Raw genomic sequence first — 21,641 nt, forward strand, 5'->3', positions numbered from 1 at the left:
TCAGTCTGAGGAGACTCTGCTTGCTTCTCCTGTTCACTCATGTTGCATCTGGTCCTGAGGGTTGTTCGTTATTTTAGAGTGTGATTTGCCCTCAGTGAGCATCTCCCAAAAAGTAAATAAGACCTAGGAACCCCCAAACTGGTGTGGTACATCACTTTCAGCCTTTGTGCATGGTTGACTTGGAAGTGGCAGCAGCAAATTCTTTGTGCTTGTTGTGCATGTTCTCAAGGAGACAGACAGACAAGGACAGCTGTCTCCAAATACACTTTGTGGATTCTGGGGTTGCACCTTCCTCTACCACTGCTTAGGCACCTACTTAGGGAGCATGTGTTATCAGAAGAGATGCTCCCTACCTCTTTGGAGGGGAAGGTCTCACTGGAGTGCTCCACTTGCTGGCCATTCATGGGAGCGTTTTGCTTTGTGATGGCTTTTTGATGTGCACAGACACACATTTCTCTGCTCTCTTCTCCCTGTGTCTGCATCTCAGGTCGTCACTGTGAGAGTGTAATAGATGTGTGTCCCCGGAAGCCTTGCCAGAACGGCGGGACCTGTGCTGTTGCCAGCAATATGCCGGATGGGTTCATCTGCCAGTGTCCTCCGGTAAGCACCGTACCCTGAAACTGGATTGCCTGCCTCGGCTGTAGAGCTCTCTGGCTACAGTCTCACTAGTTTCACTGGTTCACTGTAGATGAAGATTGTCTTTTCTGTACCACTTGCAAAGCTGTGTCTTTGGACACACTTTAACCCACATCCTTTAGTTTATCTATTGAGCTGGGGAACCCAGGGCTTTCAGGTGCCCTAGGAAAGCGATGCAGCCAGTTGTTACCCCAGAAAAGTCTGCTGTTGAGGCATGATATCTGGCTTTTCTGTCTTAAACCTAGCATTAAGTTCTGATAATTCTTTTGCTGTCCTGTGTTTTCTGTGCTTACTGCAAGACTCCCCTTGTTCGTGGCTCTTCTAAGCTCATTTCAAAATGTAATTTCCTAGTTTATCCTTGAGGTTAGGTCCAGAAAGTCATGGCTCCTGCAATGAGGCTACAGGAGTTACAGGGGAGAAAGAGTTTGCATATGACACCTTGCCTCCAACCCTCAGAGCATTGAAGAATAAGTTTGTGAGACTGATTGTTTTGCCTTTCCCCCCCACATAGGGTTATTCTGGAGCAAAATGTGAGTTCAGCAGCCACAGTACCTGTGGGCAAGTGAAATGCAAGAAGGGGGAGCAGTGCATCCAGACATCGTCTGGTCCACGGTGCTATTGCCCCAAGCTGTCTGTGGGAGAGGAATGCCAGACAAACACGGGTTGTGCCAGTGCCCCCTGCCAGAATGGTGGGAGCTGCCACCCTCATTCTCAGCCTCCTTACTATTACTGTCAGTGCCCTGTCCACACCCAGGGCAGCCAGTGTGAACAGCCCATAACTTTCAGCCCGGAGCCCCGAGGATGTCTGGATTCCCAGTGTGCAGAAAAAGCAAGAGATGGCTATTGTGATGAAGACTGTAACACTCATGCGTGCCAGTGGGATGGAGGTGACTGCTCCCTGACAATGGAAGATCCTTGGGCCAACTGCTCCTCCTCATTGCGCTGCTGGATGCTTTTCAATGGACAGTGTGACGAGTTCTGCAACACACCCGAGTGCCTGTTTGACAACTTTGAGTGTCAGCCAAATAGCAGAACATGCAAGTAAGGTTTGATCCTGAGAATGGTTTTTGTGTGTGACTAACGTAGCTCCTGCTAGTGCTCTGCTGCTGCTCCCCTCTCTTCCATTGTTTCTGTTGCTGGTCCTTGCTGAAAGTTTTTGGCATCAAGGAGTTTCTGCTGCTTTGTGTACTTTTCGTCTGTTTTTGGAATTTGTGTGCTATGCACTGAATCAATAACCTGAACAGTGGTAGTGTGTTAACCTTCTTGATGGATGTGCCCTGCTTTCCCTGGAAATGTAAATAAGAGGCATTTCACCTTGTGCTAGATTTTAATAGTACTGCCTCCTGTCCTGAATTTTGCTTCATACCAGCAATACCTGTACTTTTATCCCAGCTGTATTTGCTGCCACTGAATGTGTTTCTAGCTTGTTTATTGTGGCAATTCTTTCTCTTCAGTAATTTGTGATAAATGCTACAGCTTTGCTGTGATAAATTTCCCTTGGTGAGGCAGGCAGGAGGTGTTACATATCTTAGTAAACAGAATAAGCAGTTCTCTTCCACTGTTACCAGAACTGAACGATGGATTATTGTGCTTCCTCCTTTCACCCTGCTGGGTTGCAAGCTTTATCCTGGGGTTATATTTCTTCTCATTGTATCCTGATTATGAGTGTTATTTTACCTCAAATGACGGTGAAGAGCGTAAGACCTTGGCCCCTGGACTGCAGGTGTGCTGTGCAGAGCGTGCCTGTCCTCCTGTGCTGCCTGTAACCCTCTCACTGTTTTAGGTATGACAAGTACTGTGCAGATCACTACGCAGATGGGCGCTGTGACCAGGGCTGTAACAGCGAGGAGTGTGGCTGGGATGGGCTGGACTGTGCTGGTGACAAAGCTGAGAAGCTGGCAGAGGGCACCCTGATCATTGTGGTCTTGATGCCCCCCGACGAGCTGCTGGGTGATGTTCGCAGCTTCCTGCGCACTTTGGGAACGCTTCTGCACACCAATCTGAGAATCAAGCTGGACTCCCAGGGAAACCCCATGGTATTCCCGTACTACGGGGAGAAATCGGCAGCTCGGAGTCGTCGATCGCTTGCGATCGTTCGCAAGCACAGAGAACTAGAGCAAGAGGTCATTGGGTGAGTTGGATGCCTTTGTGTTCCTCTGGCCTTGTTGTGCTGGTAACTTTTGCTTGTAGGTGTGTGGGACGTTCTAGGCTTTCTAGGTCTCTAGTTTGTTTTTTAAATGGGGAAATGCAAAGTCGTCGCAACTGCCCAATGAGTGTTGGGGTAGAAAGACTGACATAAAAGGCTGCAGTTCAACCCAGTGCTTTGGCAAAAGTTTCTGTTGCTGATTTCTGTGCCCTCCTATTGTGTCTCTGCAGCACCAAGGTGTTCCTGGAGATTGACAACCGCCAGTGTGCAGAGGATTCGGAGCAATGCTTTCACAACACAGAAGCTGCTGCAGCTCTCTTAGCTGCTCAGGCCATCAAGGGCATGTTGCCCTATCCTTTTGTGTCTGTCCAAAGTGAGTAACTGCAGAGGGAAAATCGCTTACGGAGGAAGGCAGTCATCAACCTTGGGCTTGCAAAATACTTGCTCAGATTATTGATCATCATAGTAGTGTGTCTTGCTGTTCAGCATTGTTTCTGGGAGCTGACATGTTCATCCCCAGTTACAGGAATATGTATGTCCCATGTACTCTGAGAGGACATCTGGTTAGTAAGGCAGGGCATATAATTTGGAACCTAGTCATTTTAACAGCTGTAGAAACAGTAATCTCTCATGTGCTGCAGCAGTGTGCCATGCACTGCAGTGGTGATCTCTGCACTAAAAACCATTCATGTGCTCTAAGCCATGAATTCAATGGAAAAGGTGCCATTAGAGTCTAGTCTACCAGATGTTTTCTCCTCTGGCAGTATGTAATCCCTTTGATTTCTGCTCCCCTCTCCCTTGGTCTGAGGCTTGACTGCAATGTCTTACTAGATGGGTATTATCACTATTCCTAGGTGGGTCATGCTCATATCTCTGATATCTTCATGTAGATCAACCCTCTCTATGCTGAGTGAGGGTGGCTGTCAGCAGACAGCAGGACTCTTGAGGAAGGAGCAAGATCTTCCGTTCAGCAGTCATATCCTCTAAAAAATATTTTGAGAAACCAGACCAAGGGAAGCCAAAAAGAAATTATATTCTCTTACAACAATTGCAGCAGAGCCTAAACTCCATATAGAGACAATATGCTCTATATGGAGCATTGTGAGTGAGAAAGGAAGTCTGTAAATTGAAGATCGTTGTCTCCACTTTGTTAATCTCACTTGTATTTTAACTGGAACTTTTAGGTGAACCATTGTCACCACCGAAGACCCAGTTGCTTTACCTGCTTGCTGTGGCAGCTTTGATCATCCTCTTAATCCTTCTGCTGGGTGTGATGATGGCAAAGCGTAAGCGCAAACATGGTTCTCTGTGGCTCCCAGAGGGGTTTATCCTGCGCAGGGATCCCAGTAATCACAAACGCAGAGAGCCGGTTGGGGAAGATGCTGTTGGACTCAAGTAAGTTTGCATTTAGGCCACTGACATTCTGTCTGTGAGTGTGTTAGAGGATTTTGAGAACGTGGTGTGTAAATCTTTCATCAAAGGCACTTAACCCCATAGAGAAAGCTTCCTTTTAAGCTAGAAGTTTTTAGGCCATTTCTCTGAATTTTAATACATCTGTTTTGGACATAAGAACTTTAATGTATAAAATGCCAGTTATATTTGGTTTTCTGACACTCTGTTTAGTTCAGTGGATGTGTACTGTTTGCCTAATTTCCTCCTGGAATAGGTGAGACATTTTTAGGTTGATAGGTGACAACAAATCTTTAATATATCTAGCTTAATGCAATAAAGATGTGACTCAAAAATAATGGAAAGTTTCAAAAGAAGAATGCCATTTATGCAGTTTTGGCTTTCCATTGAATCAACCAAGTTTGCAGTTCTAAATGCATTTAACGCCACTGTTGGCTGCCTGAGATTTCTGATTTCTTGGTCCCTCTGTTTGCAAGCTACCAAACTTGCAAGCACCCCCCTTGGTCTCTGCAGGGTAGTGTAAGTAGCAGTAGTAGCACCTGCTCAGCCTGCAAAGTGATATGTTCTCCTTGTTTGTTAGAAATCTGTCAGTCCAGATACCAGAGGGTAACCTGGCTAATTCTGGAACAACTGAACACTGGGCAGGTGATGGTGGACCTCAGCCAAAGAGAGCAAAGGTAAGGAGAGCTCCAAGACTTGAATATCACCTGAAACTGCTAGTGAGAAACATCTGCATTAACTTCCTGAGTATGCCCCTTGCCCAAAACTCGCCTTTGCTTAGGAATTTGTGGTACATAACTAATGGTATCTGAGGGGCAGATCCCCAGGTTAACACTGCCACCACAGGCCAGTGGAGAAAGGAGGTACCTTCTGTTCCAGTGTCCTCTCCCTGCCCAGGCTCTGCTGCAGCAAAAGGGACAAGGAGGTTCATGTAATGTCTTGCCTGATAATGTGTGGTGGGAGTGTGAGAGCTGAGAATGCCAAACAGAGATAAATGGACACCTTCACTGGCCTAAAACAAAAACCCTGAAACAAAAAAACAAACAAAACCCGAAACACGACCAAAAAAATCCCCCACAAAACCCAGGAAACGCCATAAAAAATAAGAAAACACCAAGAACTTTCAGCATCTTTGGCCGCTTGATAGGTGTTTTGAAAGCAACTGCTTATTTCCCGTGCTCAGGCTGAGGACCAAGCCTTGCTCCCAGAAGGGGATGAGCAGATAGACCAGCGCCAGTGGACACAGCAGCACCTGGAGGCAGCAGATGTCTGCGGGAGCACCTCGCTCGCCCTGACACCACCCCAAGCAGATCAAGAAGTGGATGTTCTGGATGTCAATGTCAGAGGGCCAGGTCAGTACTCTGAGTGTCCCTGTGTTCTGCCAGCCAGCCACCGATTTCCCTCCCCTGTGTCCAGTGGCTGGGACTGCTGATGTTAAAAATTAAATGGGGTATCCAGGAACACCAGGAGAAATTGTTATGGTACTCAAAGAAAGCTCAGTGTACACTCCGGAAAAGAAAGCTGATCATGGTCTGTAGCACATGGAATCTCATGTAAGCAGGGGAAGAAGAGTTCACTTAGCAAACACCTGTAGGAACTACAGCTATTAGATCTCCTTTATAACAGTGTGTGCCTAAATTGTATTGTCAGAGTGCCATTACGGCAGAAATTTGGAATGCACAATTGTGCTGGAAATTACCCCCAGCTTCTCCAGCTGGATCACTGCAGAGATTTATGCCAGACTTTTCTAAGCAGGTTTTATACCTGGGGTGTCTTTTGTCTGATGTGGAAGCAAGGATGGCCTTTTCCTGCATAAGATGACTCTTGGCAGAAAGTATACCTTGATTAGCAGTGTGTGAGGCATCTGTCCTGGAACAGAGCAGCAGTGCAGCAAGATTGTTCATGATTTTTTTTTTTATTTGCTGATTTATATCCTCAGCTTAGGATGATCAACTGATTGAATTCATAACAGAACTGTGAACTTGGAAGGAGATTTTTTTTACCATGCACACAGGCTTGCTCTCTTTCAGTCCCAAATCACTAGATGCACTGAGAACACTCTGCTGCTTTTTATGAGTGTAGCACTAAGGCTGTATAAGCTGGTAAGGGACTGGGTGGGTCATTTGGTAATAACTGCCCCCTGAGTTCTGAGAGGAGACAGTTGACCAAGAAGTTTATGCTGGTTGAAAGAGCTGCAACCATGGCCCTTGTTAATATGTAGAGAGGTGATTCTGATGATACTGCTGCAATTCCTTTTAATTGAGTTTTGTGGGAATATTTCCATGCAATTTAAGGATGACTGAACCCATTCTCTCAGTTCCCTTCTATTGTCTTTTCTGCTGCAAAGGGAAGGAGGGATTTTTGTGTAACAAGTGTGAGAACATAAACCATCAGTTTCTGCCAAATTTAAGCTTTTCTTTATTTCCCTATTGAAACTTCTAGTTGTGTGGCAGGGTAAAAGCTTTCCAAGTGCAGGCAATAATGTTCTTAAGACTTCACACTGCTTATTTTCACGTTCACCCAAAGCTTTGTCCAGCAACAGCAATGAAATAATACTGACCTGTAGTTGTTTTCCCGCCATTCAGATGCAACTGTGAAGCTTGCAGCAAGCTGCTCTGAGCTATCTCCCTCTTTGGCCTCACAAGCAAGCAGCTGTCAGGGGCAGAAATAATTTAAAAAGTCTGAGAAGTGTTGGATTAATGGGTTAGTAAGGAGGGGTAGGATTCCTCACAGTTAATATAGCTCTTTATCTGTCTTGGCCACCTTCATCTTTGCAGGCAGAGGGAATAAATGGACCCTTCTGAGAGGCAGTTTCCCTCTGTCCCAAGAAGTCTCTGGAGGACTGAGTGGCTCACACACCAATAATGCTTCACTGCCCCTAATTAGAAAGTGTGTTGAGGTTGATTCGGGTGCAGGTGTCTGGGCTGGAGCCATCTGAAGCTGAGTGAGTTAGATCCTGTCCACAAGTGCAGGTGGAAGGTAGAACAGTAGAAATCTTTCTAGAGAGAGGAGATGCAAGTCAAAATGCCTTGGGGTACCAAGGGTTTGTTCCTTCTCTTAACTCAGCACCTTCTGCAGTCTCTTGGGTTTAGGGGGACCCAAGAGGTCCAGCATCCAACAGAAGTATTGCCTAGACATTTTGTCCATGGGTTCCTTACCTCCCAGCTTTCAGTACATTGTGCCTATATGAGACCTTCAGGTGGACCTGTCTGGTGAACTCCTGACTTTTACCATCTCGCTCCAAGTTTTACATGTACTCAGGGGTCTGTCTTACTGAAAGACAGCAACCAGAAGAGTTTTTATAAAATGCTGCTGCTACCTTTGTCTCCCCATGCTGTTCTTTCTCTGTGTCCCCCAGAGCGGGGAGGACATTCTTTTCACTGGAGTTGTTGTGAGTGTGTAACCAGGGTAATGCAATTATAGGCATAACTGATAACACCACCTGTAATTAAAATTGATGAACTGTCCCCATTATTATGCCCCTCTTTTTTCGGTTACTAAAACTTCAGTGGTTCAGACTGGAATTTTCCATGCTGGGTGTCTGCCTCCAGCTGGATGCTTTTGCGTTTTTTTCCAGCTCTTTCAGAGAACAAGCTGGAAGGAGGAAAAAAGACATTGTGTCCACAGCTTTTTTTTTTTTTCTAGTAGTCCATCAAGCACTAAATTGTGACAGCGTAGCTGGATGTGCTTTTGCTAAGCCTCGTAAAACTATCCATGTGTGGCCAACTTGCAAAGCTCTGAAAAGAGCTGCACGTACCTGAGAAACTTTGTGGAGGGTGGCAACTAATTAATCCAGGGATTTAGTGTGTGCTGTAGCTGTGTCCCTGTAGAGCAGCTAGGCATGATTGTCCAGGACAGCTGCAGTGAGTGAGCAAGACAGACCTATCCTGCGAGGGGTTTTCCCCAGAGCTGTGGCAGGAGAGGAAAGGAAAGCTCCTTTCTGTGCTCTGTCTCTCTGCCCTTTGTGTTGTGGCAGTACGGAGGAGACCACAGCCTGACTGGAATACTGAGAAGGATTCATTTGGGACAAGGGAGCAGAGCCAGCAGTGGGAGGGAGAAGCACAAAAGGAGGTATAGGCTTAGAGAACAGGCGAGAGGGTCCATAGACAGGACTGGATCTTGGAACTGAACCCAGGCCCATACGTCAGCACTCTGCTGCCATCTGAATCCTGAGGAAGGAGCTGGGTGGAAGGCTGTGTGTTCTGTGGTGGTGAGCCACTAGGAGGAGCATGAATGCTGCTGGAGGCCACAGCCTGGCCTCTGCCCTGCCCCACGCTTGTACATTTCCAGAAAGTTTTGGAACTGTCCTAAAGTAGAGAGTCAAGAAATCTCAGTGATCAGAAGTGGTGAAATGGGAGCAGGGCATTCAGCTCTGTATATTACCTTCTATAGGAGGTCATCACCTTGTTTATGTGCACAGAATCCTAATTCTGCCACATGGCTTTGTGCAGTGCAGATAGTGCACTGTAGATTGAGAGCTGTGCAGGCAGGGAAGCTGTTGTCTGTCACCTGCTTGCCCATGGAATAAATCAGGTGGTTGCTGAAAGATTGTCTTGTATTTCTGCTAGTGAGCCACACTGGAGAAGCAAAATTTGTATTCCCCTTTGCAGAGCTCCAGAGGGGCACATAGTACAGAGTGGTTCACTCCTGCTGCCATCTCAGGCCCTTTTACTTTCAAGGTGCCTCTGATGTGTGTGGAGTACAGCTGTAACACCAGTAAGAAAGCATCAGTGTCTGCAGTTGAAATCTTTAGGTTTAGGTGGCAAATATCACGCAGTGTTCAAAGGTTGCTGAAACTGAAGCAGTTGGCATTTTTATGGGTTGCTGAAAATATGTGGAGATGTTTTAAATCTCAATTACACTGCATCAAGGAGGATATTAACAAGTGAAAAACCATCAGCATGAGCTAGTATTCCTGGACCACCCTTTCTGATCAGCAGAGAGAGGTTCGTCCGAGGGAGCTAAGTTAAATTAGAGGTTTGGAGGAGCCTTTCTCCTTCCAGTGACAATTCAGGGATCTTTGTTGGATGAGTGCTAATGTAGCCTTTGTGGACATGCCATCAGTGTGAGCCCATCACTGGAGACTTGTGGAGAGCAAGACCAATATCTTCCAAAGTGCTCAGACTGTGTGAGAGCTCCAGGGATTTGTATCTGCGGGCTGGATCTGTAGTATTGGAAGGGATCCCATTCCACGATCCTTCCTATGTGGTGTACTTCTGGGAAAGCATGGAGTGTACTTGATCAGTTTGTTTAGGGCTCTGGACGTGGAAGTTATTAAAAGCAAGATGAGGTTGGTGCAGGCAGTCATCCTGGGGCATTTGTTAGCTTTGAGTGTTTGACTGTCACAACTTCAGAGTCCTTCTCATGATGACCTGGGTGTGTAATAGATATGAAGGCTTTTGTCTGCATTTCACTTCAGGTTAATATCTCAAAAACATCACCAGTGATTGGTGGCTAGTTGTTCAATAATTTTTCTGTCAATTATTTCTTTTCCCCAGGTGTGTGATTAGAACGTCCATGTGAATAGTTATATCTAGTTGTCTGATGACTTTGATTTTTATAACCCTTGCTTCTCTCTCAGAATTTAGCTAGCCTTTACATTTTGTGGAAGGTTTCCACTTTAGCAACAAAGCTTTTTTTGGTTTAGAATGATCTGACTTATTTAAGAAACACCTAAGTTCTTTAGATGTATAAAAGTCCTTCTTGGAGGTCAAATAGCTCCCTAACTCTGTTGGGCTTTACGGTAAGAGAACAGGTCTGGGTTAAAACAGCTGGAGGGATTGTCTGTAGTGGTAGGTGCTCAAGGGGGGGGGATTGTGAGAGGGTTTCCTTGCCTTTGCTGTCACTGCCAAGTTACTAATCATCATCTTCCCTGTTGCAGATGGATGTACTCCACTTATGTTGGCATCTCTGCGGGCGGGCGGCTCCGATATCAGCGAGGATGACGAGGATGGAGAAGACTCCTCAGCAAATATAATAACAGACTTGATCTATCAGGGTGCCAACCTGCAGGCCCAGACAGACCGCACTGGGGAGATGGCCCTGCACTTGGCAGCCCGTTACTCGAGAGCAGACGCTGCAAAACGTTTGCTGGATGCTGGTGCCGATGCCAATGCACGGGACAACATGGGACGGACCCCCCTGCATGCAGCTGTGGCTGCTGATGCCCAGGGTGTCTTCCAGGTACAGCAGTTGAAGAACCCCGTGCTCTGTATTTGTGTGAACCTGCCCAAGCTGGGCTCTGTTCGCTCACAGCCCTGCTCTCGTGCCTTCCACAGTGTGATGGCCAGGCAAAACTATTTTACATCCACTTTTCTCGGGTATTCATAGCTTGAAGAACTCAGCATGCATGAATCATCTCGCATGTATTTATTTGGTCTGTTTGCCTCTGTCACCTATTTTCTGGGTCCTTGCATTTCAGTGCTCAGGCTGCTTTGTCATTATAAAGTTTCTCTTGAGATTCTGCCAAAATCCTCAGTCTTGGTCTGTAGTGGTATTGAAAAAAAAAATCTGTCTTCCCCTGTTGTCCAGATCCTGATCCGTAACAGAGTGACAGACTTGGATGCTCGGATGAATGATGGAACGACCCCATTAATTCTGGCTGCACGTCTGGCTGTGGAAGGAATGGTGGCCGAGCTCATTAATTGCCAGGCTGATGTGAACGCCGTAGATGACCACGGTAACATGAACACCACACACTGGGCTGGGCAAATATTTGTCATGGTGTGAGCAGAGAGGGGTGAGCTTCTGCTCTCCCAGAGTGTGGGGCTGCTCAGGAATTCTGTAGCTGAATCACACAGCGGGCTCTTCTGCGAAGTCCTCTTGGCAGTAACTGACTGCAGGCTGCTGCACAGTTCCTTGGTTAGACAGTCCTGAAAGAGAAGCAGAAGAAATATGGGGTTGGATATGCTGGGATTTTCTGGAGATATGATTCTGTGGATAGGTTATTTAATAAACAAAAATAAAAAATGCCCAGACCAAGTGCTGAAAGCCCCATTGCATCCTGTGCCATCGGGGCATGTCACAGCATGGTGATTTCCAAAGTGATTTTTCCATTCTTCAGGACATGTTCACATGCTGCAGGCTGCACTGCAGTTGCTTCCTTCCCTCAGTGTACTCTGTACCTCTTGGCTTTTGTCTGCACTTCACTTTAAGTGAAAATGTCACCAATAATCAGTGGCTAGTTGCTCAGTAATCTTTCTGTCAATTGTTTCTTTTCCCCAGGTAGGTGATTAGAGCATCTGCTCTAGAAAATAGCAAAATAGCTCCTTGGTTTGTTACTGAAGTTGTTGGGTTTCCCTGCAGGTAAATCTGCTCTTCACTGGGCTGCTGCTGTCAACAATGTGGAAGCAACATTAGTACTGCTGAAAAATGGAGCCAACAGAGACATGCAGGATAACAAGGTACAGTGTGGGGGTGCTCAGCATGCCTGTGCTCCCTAACTTAAAGCACCTTTTCGCTGTTGGTAATGAAGTAAGTTCAGATTTTCTAAACTGAGTGCTCAGTGCAGGTCCAGACTGTGACCGGAACTCTCCCCAAGTGCTGGATGCCTTACAGGATTTCTGATACAGGAGAGCAGTTCTCTTTCTTGTTTGGCCACGTCCTGGCCATCAATGCTGTCCTGCTTTACTTACAGGGAAGGAATGCAATACAGAATCAATGGTGTGTGAGAGCACCAGGTGGAGTGCTGCTGCTGTCAAACAGCTGGATTCCAGTTAGCAGAGAGAAAGATCTGGCAGTGCAGCAGCAGTCATGTCCTGTCATATTTCCAGGGAATCTCAGTGCAGGGTGGATATGGGAGAGGAGCCCCTCTGTTTGAGAGATAGTCTGCACTGTGCAGATGTTCTGTAGCTTTACTGTTAGTTTTTGCTGTGTCTTAGTCCTTAATTTATTTCCTCTGCCTAAGGTTTCTTTTTTGGATTATTATACATCGCTCAATGGATTTCAGAGCTACCAACAAACAAGCTGCAGTTCCTTACTGGGCTGTTTTAGTCCTTTGTACCTTTCCCTCATAGGGGAGAGTGGGAGAAAGGCACAGGTGCTTTCATGGTTCCTCCAAGGACCCATGGCAGAATAGTGCCCTTCCTGGTGGGATATTTCAACCTGTGCTCCACTGCTGTGTATGAAATGATTTCCTGTAATCTGCCTTTTTAAGTGGGTACCTCTTAGAATGGGTGGTTCTTGGTGACAGTTAATGTGACACTGCATTAAACAGCATTTAAATGGTTTAATGGTTGCTACACCGTAAGGGATTGTGAGCTGTAACTCAGTCCCCCCACAGTGAAGCCTCTAAAATATTTACTCTCTGTGTTTTCAGGAAGAGACTCCACTCTTCCTTGCTGCTCGGGAAGGCAGTTTCGAAGCAGCAAAAATCTTGCTGGACCATTTTGCCAATCGAGACATCACAGACCACATGGATCGCCTGCCCCGGGACGTGGCCCAGGATCGGATGCACCATGACATAGTGCAGCTTCTCAACGAGTACAATGTGGCACACAGCCCTGCGGGGCACCCCGGGGCCATGCTGAACTCTGCCCTCTCCCCGGTCATCTGTGGCCCCAACAGGTCCTTCCTCAATCTGAAACACGCGTCATTAAGCAAGAAGTCACGAAAACCGAATGCCAAAGGCATCATGCCCACAAACCTCACCAAAGATGCAAAGAGGCGAAGGAAGAAGTCCCTCAGCGAGGGCAAAGGGCAGTTTTCGGAGAGCTCAGTGACCCTGTCACCAGTCGATTCCCTGGAATCACCCCACGCTTTTGCATCCGAACCGACATCGTCTCCTGTGATGCCATCGCCGGGGGTGTTGCACTCGTCGCCCAGCTCGCTGCTGACCGCCCCGTCGGTGCAGGCCGCGCACACCATGTCCTTCTCCAACCTCCACGAGATGCAGCCCTTAGGACGCGGATCCAGCACGGTACTCCCATCTGTCAGCCAGCTGCTTTCACAGCACAGAACCACCCCTCCGAACAGTGGGCTTGGCAGGCTCCGGCCAGGCAACGTTTCCACCGAGTGGATGAACCGCATGGAGGTGAACGAGTCCCAGTACAACGAGATGTTTGGCATGGTGCCGCAGGTGATGCATTCCCACCCCAGCGTTTCTCAGCAGAGCGGCTTGGTTCAAGCAGACACGAAGCACCTGGGAGTGTCCAGGGAGTCTTTGCCCCCCATCATGACTTTCCAGCTGGTTCCCAAGGGCGGCATAAACCAGCAAGCACTGCCACAGCAGGCCCAGTCAAACTGCGCTCAGAACATGGCTGGTCCTCTTAGCTCCATGTATCAGATCCCGGATCTAGCCCAGCTGCCCAGCGCCTCGTTCTCCATGGCTGCCATCCCTCAGCAGGACGGGCAGGTGGCTCAGACGGTCCTCCCGGCCTACCACCAGTTCCAGAGCTCGATGGGGAAGTACCCCACACCTCCCTCACAGCACAGCTGCTACTCCTCGGCCACAGAACGGACTCCTAGCCACAACCGGCACTTACAAGGCGAACACCCATACCTGACTCCATCGCCCGAATCTCCAGACCAGTGGTCAAGCTCTTCCCCACACTCTGCCTCTGACTGGTCTGATGTGGCAACCAGTCCCGGTAACAACCAGCGCGGGCCGGCGGCCGCTCACATGACAGAGCAGCAGCGGAACAACATGCAGGTGTACGCCTGAGGGCTGGCCAAGGTGAAGCCCAATTAAAGTGGACTCCAGAACTCATGAAGGTCTTCCAGGATGGAAATGAAGAACCATTTTAGTATCCAAGAGTCTTAATGAGCCCAGGATGTTCTTTTGTTGGAGGGACTGCGGTCGCTGTAGGCTTTTATGCTTTTATGCTAAACAGAGAACTGTAGAAGCTGGTGATGGAGAAGACCAGCTGGGTCACTTATAACCAACTCCCACGCACCTTGGATGTGACTGCTGTCTGCACTGGATTCTCCAGTCTGCTTTTAATGTGTGTTCCACCGTTTCTTTGGGGAGACAGCTCTTCAGCTTAATACATCTTGTGGTCTTTTCTCCAGAAATTTAGCCAAAACCAGCTTTGTATCCTTATTTTGTTACTCCTTCTGTTACCCACGTAACCTCTCTCTGAAGCACCTTCTACTAGTTCTCCTCGAGTTCAAGTTGGGTTGTCTTGACACAGCTCAGAGCTGCACCCACATTCCTAGACCCTTCCTTCCCTTGGCCACTCTTGCTCAGCAAGTGAGCCGGACTTCCCAAAACACCTGCAGGTCAAGTGACACCTTCTGTCACACAGCTTCACCCTTTCCTTTTCAAGAGTCTTTGTCTTATACAGACCCACTAACACCCCTTAGCGTTCTCACTGCCTGCCCTCCCAGGTATTATGAGATTATATATACATATAGTCTTTTAGGTTGTTTGTTTTGTTATTTCCCCTCCCGAAAACGCTGGTCTGACCTGGTCTTCCCGCTGCAGTGGCCTGTAGGCACATCTCTCCAGTGTTGTGTGTCTTCCCTGGGGACATGCCTGACCATTTTTGACACACTACCTTCCCCGTGCCCCCATCCTGCCAGGTGTGCCCATGACTGCCTTCATGGACTCCCATGCCGGAAGAGATGCACTGCTACTGATACAGGCCTTTTGGGAAGCTCTTGGGATGAGCATGAGTGTTTCAAAAACTGGTAACATGAGCTCCCAGCGTTCTTGCACAGTACTCCCCTCCCCTCCATCCAAGGGTGGCTGTGTGTCCTGTCCTCCAAATACCATATGCTGCCTCTTTATGGGACTATCAGTAAGTGTCAAACATGTCATTACATGTTTGCAGTGTGTGTCCTCCTGCGTCAGGAATGACATCCAGCCCTTTGAAAAGTGTCCCTTTTGCTCCAGCCCTGGATCAGAGCTGCCTTGTCTTCCCCTCCCAACAAGGAGGCTGCAGCACTGATTCCCAAGCAGGCTTCCAGCAGCAGCAGTGGTGTGCCTGAAGCCAGGAGCTGGGCTTTTGCAGCAGACCAAATAGTTCAGAAACCATTGCCTCATGCAGTTTGGTTCACAGGTTTGGGGCTGTCCTCTGCTCTCAGCTTCAGCCTATGTCGAGATTTCCCAGCTGAGGTGCCCCACGTGCCCTGTGGGACAGTAGTACCATTCATACTGCAGCTCCCCCGACAGTTTTGGAGTAATGGAAGCCAGCTGTCGCTGACCTTAGACAAACAGCTGTTCTTTCTGCTTTGTCTGCAAGAGTAGCGCTTCCCTGAAGGGCTCCGAACCAGTCAGCAGCCGAAGTGAACATTTGTGGGGATGGTTTGCTCCTACCTCTTCAGGGGAACCCTGCAGACACGTGTTCCAAAGAGATCGGTGCTGTCGGCTGCTGCCAAAGGACTGAAGGCTGCTCCCCTCCGAGCAGGTCATCCAACACCTTACCATGTACAGTATTGTCTCCGATGTTTCTTTACATTCTAATCAAGAGTTAAAGATGCCTTTTTTCTTTTCCAACTCGACTCAATGGTACATGAAGGCAGGGCCTCAGGAGGAGCTGGTTCCCAGGGCCATTGTTTTGGGCTGAAGTTTTTAATTCTGTCTGAAGTTACTGCTTTTTACAATGCACACAGTGTTCCCCGGCACGCTCGCTGCAGTGCACCCCGTGAAGTTTAGCTGCAGCCGACTCAGATCTCCAGGCAGGAGCTTGCAGCCTCCTGGGGGCCTGTCCAGGTACACATTTCACTGCAAGTAATGAAGTGTTGCTACATCGATGCTAAAGAAACAAAGGGCTTTTCCTCCTTAGCCCCATATAACCAAGTGCCTTTTTATATATGTGGCTATCCTTTACAAGATGAGTGCTTTCTGTGGAATGAAGTCGGTTCCGTGCCTGGCCTGTTAATATGATGGCCCTCTGCCTTTCTCTCTTTTTTTTTTTTAACTACTTGTAAAGATAATATCTCCTTAAGGTGGTATTTTATCTCGTAAGTTGTAGAGTAACCATTCACACAGCAGCATTTTCCTATATTAATAATGGAAAATATTTACTTATTTTTACATTTTTTATAAAAGTCTTTTATGAAAATAGTTGCTGCCAAATGTATAAGCAATTTTTATCCCCAGAATAAAAAGTACGTGCCCAGTGTCTGTGTGCTGCTACTTTCATTTGTCTTCCTGGCTACCAGATTATACATGAATCAACAGTGTTCAGTAGCTGTTCAGATTCTGGCAACGGGGGGTTCAATAGCATTTTCACAGTCCATGTCAGGAGACAGCTTTTGGGAATCAGGAGTGCTCTCTATCTCAGCAGCACATGAACCCTGCCACTTAGAACCACCCAAGGGAACTGGAAGCAGCCCGGCTTGGATGTAGCCAATGGATTTGGAGTCTCTTGGTTGGCTGAGAAGAGGGAAGCCAAGCAGCTGGGCATACTGGGAAAGACAGGGCTGGGATGGGACCTTTCTTGGATACTTTGCATAAGAGCTCTCACTTGCCTGTGAGTCTGGGAGGCAAAGAAGGGCTGGGATGTTTGTATGGCTTTTAGAAAGGTTGTGAGGAAGTGTGGGTCAGGTGGTGATTAGTGGGAGCTATGGATTCATTTGTTCCCTCCAGTCCTGCTTGCTTCCTTCCCTTGGCTGTTTGCTGTTCTTCTAGCAGGGAAGAGGGCCATCGTTGCTGGAGCTGAGGCTGCCTCCCTGGCTTTGTCTCAGCAGCTGATGCACAAAATCATAGAATCCTTAGGGCTGGAAAAGCCCTCTAAGATCAAGTCCAACCATTAATCCAGCACCACCATGTTCACCACTAATCTGTGTCTTCAGGGGCCACATGAAGATGTTTCTTGAATGTTTCCAAGAATGGTGAGTCCACCACTTCCTGGGCAACTTGATCCAATGCCTGACTGCCCTTTCATTGAAGAAATTTTCCCTAATATCCAATCTAAATCGCCCCTGGTGCAGCTTGAGGCCATTTACTCTCATCATGGCACTTTTTACCTGGGAGAAGAGACTGACCTCCACCTGGCTACAGCCTCCTTTTAGGTAGTAGAGAATGATAAGGTTCCCACTGAGTCTCCTTTTCTCCAGACTAGGAGCATGAAGATCTGTGATTCTTCAGCCTCTGAAACAGAGAATCATGACTCCTCTGTCCTGGTCTCAGACTTGAACAGTTTGACTTGGACAGTCAGACAACAAACTGTCAATAGCTGCTGTGCTGCATTTGGAGCATGGAGATGCCACTGAAGCCTTGGGCTCCACTAGTGCTCACCTGGCTGTTTTCCAACTCTTGCTGTGGACTCGGATGGAGCTGGTAGCTAAATTACGATGCCTAGCAGGGGTAAAGCTGCTGGGGGCATTTTAAGGGTTTAATATTCAAACAGCGCAGCTCCTTTATCTGCTGGTAGAGCCAGCTTGGCAAGTCCAAACCTCCGGGAGGCATTCATCCATGTTCTCCCACAGCCTGCACATCTGTGCCAAAGTTTAGCAAGCTCTGCTGAGCCTCTGGCACAGCTGCATCGAGTTTACTGGTGCTCAGGCTGAGACGTGAAGCTGCGACTCCTTGGGAACAGCACATTCCTCTTCCCCAGCCCGGGATGGCCAGGGGCTTGTGGAAACTTGCTGTATTGCATCCAAACATGCCTAACTGGGCCAGCCAGGCACGGGGAGCTGGGGCATCGCTTATCTAACCGAGAAGTAGAGGAGGAACCTCAGGCTCCTTTGGGGAACTTTTTCACAGTTTTTCATAAATCAAGGGTGGAGCCCTGTTTTCTATGGGGTTATTGTGTTTCTAGAGTTTCCCCATTAGTCAGGACAGCTATTCTCTGGAGGGTTGTTTCTTTCAGAACTGATAGCAGGCAGCAGCTGTGTTTGGACACAGGAAGGCTTTACACCTTTGATCCCACAGGGTGCCTAGCAAGCAGCAGCAGCTGTATCCTGGCTTTGTGTGTGAAGTAGATGGGTCTGATCCTCCTCCCTCCCTGGGGCAAAAGCCAGACCTGCCTCTGCATGTCAGCATGGAGCTGCTCCCCGTGGGTGCAACAGCATTCACTGTCTGCATGTTTCAGCAAATGCTACCACAGAGGAGATCCCATGGGAGATCCCTGGGGTTCATGGCTTGATCCTGACAGCAAGCTCTCCATTTTAGGGGAAGCAGGGCTCAGTTCTGCGTCTGGATCCTCTGCAGGTAGCTACCTCCTGCGTAGCTCCCAGTGGCCTCCTCCAAGGGTTTTGTGGTGGGTTGGGAGAAGGAGAACCAGGCATTGGCTGGAGCTGGCAGCAGCAGGGTACTGGGCAGGAGCTGGCAGCTTTGCAGGAGCCACGGGACAGGCAGCAGGATGAGCTTTCAAGGCCACTTTGGTACATTAGGAGCCAGCGAAGTGACACTCCAGAGCGGCATGTTTGCAGCAGTAGCATAGAGAACTCCAGGTGCCTCCCACAGGGGCAGAGGACTCCCCGGGGTGAGGAGCAAGGACCATGACAGAGAAGGCTGTGCCTTCCCTTGCCTAAGGGTTCCAGCTGCTGGGGCCGGGGGCAGCCCACCTCTGTGGCTCCATGCCAGCAGCAACCTCCCCAGCGCCGGGGCTGCAGGTTCCCCCCGTGGGGCAGGGGCAGTGGGGGGCTGCTGCTCCAGGACCTGCCCCCCCCTCCTGGAGGGACGCAGAGTGACAAAGCCCTGCGTCACCCCTGGGCACGAGGGCTGGGCACCCACACCGCTATCTGATGGCACCGCCGGCCCCCGGCTGCAGGCTGTTCCCACATCCCGTCGTCCTGCATCCTGCTCGCAAACCTCCCCTGGCAGTTCAAACAAGGGCGGTGTGTGGGTGACGCATGGCAGAGCTGGGCAGGGTGTAGGGCCCAGCTGGGTGCCATCCCTCAGCTGGGGACACGGGCAGTGCCAGCGGGTGGTCCCCGTGTCCCGACTGCTCACTGCAGGGATGCTCTGGCCGGGATCAGGGGCTCACCCTCAGGGCTCACCCCTGCCAGCCCCTGGCCCAGCCAGGGCTGGGCCAGCAGGCATCCCTGTCAGGTGCCAGGCTGCTCTCAGCCACAAGATTACCTCTGTATCGCAGGATTGATTTATGATAATTGCAGGGGGTTTATTGACCAACTAGGACAGGCTCTTCCTGTCTGTTTCTAGAGATATGTTAAATGCAAACAGAGTTGTAGATCTGGGCAATTTTCCAGCAAAGCGGGGGGGGGGGGGGGGGGGGGGGGGATGGACGGGAGTCAGCAGTAAGACTTTTATGGTGAGAATCACCTGAGCTGGGCAAACACCGATGCTGATGAGCACCAGGCTATAAAGGGCAGCTCCTCTCTTCTCCTCTCCCAGCGATCCACGACACACCGTTATTCCTCCACATCTCCAGATAACAGGTGAGGAAGAGGACTCTCACAAAGCAGCTGAAGCCTTGGGATGGTCACAACTGACTTGGGGGTAAACAGGAGCTGATCCCAGCCCTGACAGCTCCTGAGGACCTGAGCTCTGCGCTTTTCTGCATGGGGCAGGCTGCGATGATGCATTTTTCAGCCCTGCATTGACTTTTGTCGCTGATTCTTTGAGGGGAAGACAAGCTGAGTCTGCGAATTGGCCCCAGTGCCCAGGGATTAGCCCACACAAAGGGGAACTGTGCTGATGCAGCTGATTTGTCTCCCCAGCCTGGGCAGGACTACGAGCTCAGGGTGTGAAAATGAGGCCGAGCACATAGTCCCTGCAGCCCTATTGGCCTCGGCTCTGCCTGTTGGTGCTGCTGCTGCCCCGGGTCCTCTGCCCCATGCCTGTGGCAGCACTCTCCTCATGTCCCCACAGAGCAGCTTGGCTCATTCAGATGCTTCCTGCCAATGTTGTGACTGGTGGGGCCAGTGTGGGCTGGGGACCCCAGCCGTGCCTGGGACATGGGATATGGGCACGGGACAGTGACCTGTGCCAGGGAGAAGAGAGGGAGGCACAGACTGCCATCTCCTCCACGTGGTTGAAAGGGGCCAGATTCAGCCCACAGGGTGGGTTTGCACTCTCTGGGCACAGGTGGCATCTTCTGTCCTCAAGGGACCTCGTGTGACCCCCCTGAGCCTTTACAGGGATCAAGGAGGATGGTGGCAGCAGCCAGACTCGCCCTCCTGCTGCTGGGCTGCATGGGGCTCCTGCAGCCAGCCGGTAAGTCCCACGGCTCGGGGGACAGCTGCTTTTGTAATGAGGACAGGGGGGAGCCATGCTCCTCTCCAGCCAGCAATGCTGGCTGTCCCCCATCCCTCCCCACTGCTCTCGGTCTGCAGCTGGCAGGTACATAAGCTACTGCCCTGGCGGTTGGTCCTACTACAAGCTCAACTGCTTCAAGTACTTCCCTGATGTCCGGACCTGGGACGAGGCTGAGGTAAGCCCACTGGGGCACTCAGGCAGACAGGGACTCCCCATCTCCTTGAGGTGCCCCAGCACTGACAGCTCTCTCTGCAGAGGCAGTGCCAGGCCATCCAGGACGGTGCCCACCTGGCCTGGGTGGAGGACCGGCACGAGGCCATCACTCTGCAGAAAGCCATCTCCTACCACCAGCGCGTGCAGCCCGTCTGGCTCGGGCTCCACTACAGTGAAGAGGTGAAGCAGGGGCTGCAGGGGTGATCGGGGGCTGGAAGGCCACAGAGCCATGCCTCTGAATCTCCTCTCTCCTCACAGAGCCAGGACTGGAAGTGGACAGGTGGGGAAAAGTACAGCACTGCCAGTGGGCTGCCCGGGAATGGTGCCAGTCCGGGGAAATGCGCCGTGTTGACCCACCAGAGCAGTGAGTGCCCGGATCCCACATCCACATTCAGTGCCTGCTCTTGGCTGGCATTCCCCCCCTCCCTCCTCCTCTGGGTCCTGGCCCTCTGGGGGGGCTGTACTTGGCAGAGCTGGTGCCCCTGTTCTAACCGTGGCCCCCACCAACCCCTGGCCCATCTCTCCAACAGGCTTCAGTCTGTGGTCCAGCACCAACTGCACTCAGAAGCATCACTACATCTGCAAGTTCACCCCCTTGCACTGAGCACAGCCTCTGGCCCGTGGGGGACCCCATGCCAGCGATGTTCCTCCCATGCCACCTCTGCTCCTCTCTGCACAGTTCCTAAAAATACATCTATAAAAAAAGAAGCATGCAAGTGCTGTGTGAGCTTGGTGCTGGTGCAAAGCCCTGGGCTGGTCCGGGAGGGAGGGAGGCAGGTGCTTCCATGGCTCTCCCAGCTTTCCTGCTTCCAGGGGCTTCAGCACTGCTGGTGCTGGCAGAGCTGTTTGGGGATCAGTCCCCAGGAGCTGCAGGGCCAGTGGCTCTCCTGGCTGAGTGCTCATGTTTGCTCATCCCCAGCCCCCTGGTGCCAAACGACAGGTGTCCCTGGGGAGCAGGTGAGGGGACAGGAGTGTCCCCAGGGTGCAGATATGGATACCTGGGGCACAGACGTGGGTGGGGATCAGAGCCGTCGTGGGTGTGCAGGCACGGGGACAGAGCTCCCACGGGTGCAGACAGCTCCGCAGGGATCTGGGGGCTGCGACGCTGCCCCATGGCCATGTCGACAG

General features: G+C 50.0%; 2 protein-coding genes across 4 annotated transcripts in view; both read left to right on the forward strand.

Moving 5' to 3' along the window:
• The window catches only part of NOTCH2 (notch receptor 2), an 85,464-nt gene extending 69,205 nt beyond the window's left edge, over nucleotides 1-16,259 (forward strand). Inside the window, exons 23-33 of the mRNA XM_051804988.1 lie at nucleotides 488-600; nucleotides 1,148-1,677; nucleotides 2,420-2,767; nucleotides 3,013-3,155; nucleotides 3,967-4,177; nucleotides 4,773-4,869; nucleotides 5,376-5,544; nucleotides 10,074-10,375; nucleotides 10,724-10,871; nucleotides 11,498-11,595; nucleotides 12,510-16,259. Coding sequence (XP_051660948.1) covers nucleotides 488-600; nucleotides 1,148-1,677; nucleotides 2,420-2,767; nucleotides 3,013-3,155; nucleotides 3,967-4,177; nucleotides 4,773-4,869; nucleotides 5,376-5,544; nucleotides 10,074-10,375; nucleotides 10,724-10,871; nucleotides 11,498-11,595; nucleotides 12,510-13,853 — 3,503 coding nt within the window. The 3' untranslated portion in view covers nucleotides 13,854-16,259. The remainder of the gene's footprint in view (nucleotides 1-487; nucleotides 601-1,147; nucleotides 1,678-2,419; nucleotides 2,768-3,012; nucleotides 3,156-3,966; nucleotides 4,178-4,772; nucleotides 4,870-5,375; nucleotides 5,545-10,073; nucleotides 10,376-10,723; nucleotides 10,872-11,497; nucleotides 11,596-12,509) is intronic.
• A 3,152-nt stretch (nucleotides 16,260-19,411) lies between these two features.
• Nucleotides 19,412-21,221, forward strand: REG4 (regenerating family member 4). 3 transcript variants are annotated; one of them, XM_051807266.1, is made up of 6 exons: nucleotides 19,412-19,480; nucleotides 20,130-20,258; nucleotides 20,378-20,475; nucleotides 20,556-20,693; nucleotides 20,772-20,877; nucleotides 21,044-21,221. In XM_051807266.1, exons 2-6 carry the CDS (start codon nucleotides 20,195-20,197, stop codon nucleotides 21,115-21,117), a joined length of 480 nt encoding a protein of 159 aa, XP_051663226.1. In that variant the 5' UTR covers nucleotides 19,412-19,480; nucleotides 20,130-20,194; the 3' UTR covers nucleotides 21,118-21,221. The 3 variants fall into 3 exon arrangements, with proteins under 3 accessions (XP_051663226.1, XP_051663247.1, XP_051663237.1); XM_051807287.1 differs by having other exon boundaries at nucleotides 19,415-19,480; nucleotides 20,183-20,258; XM_051807277.1 differs by having other exon boundaries at nucleotides 19,444-19,480; nucleotides 20,151-20,258.
• Nucleotides 21,222-21,641: the final 420 nt, after the last annotated feature.

Source organism: Manacus candei, unplaced genomic scaffold, assembly GCF_025592945.1.
Source record: "Manacus candei isolate 608988 ecotype Guabito, Panama unplaced genomic scaffold, ASM2559294v1 h1tg000005l, whole genome shotgun sequence".
Lineage (NCBI taxonomy): Eukaryota > Metazoa > Chordata > Aves > Passeriformes > Pipridae > Manacus > Manacus candei.

What these genes read in the sequence shown, in the direction of transcription:
- REG4 (XM_051807266.1), top strand. Translation starts at nt 20,195, where the DNA reads ATGGTGGCAGCAGCCAGACTCGCCCTCCTGCTGCTGGGCTGCATGGGG. An exon ending in GGACCTGGGACGAGGCTGAG is followed by an intron (nt 20,476 to 20,555) that starts GTAAGCCCACTG and finishes CTCTCTCTGCAG; the next exon opens with AGGCAGTGCCAGGCCATCCA. An exon ending in GGCTCCACTACAGTGAAGAG is followed by an intron (nt 20,694 to 20,771) that starts GTGAAGCAGGGG and finishes CTCTCCTCACAG; the next exon opens with AGCCAGGACTGGAAGTGGAC.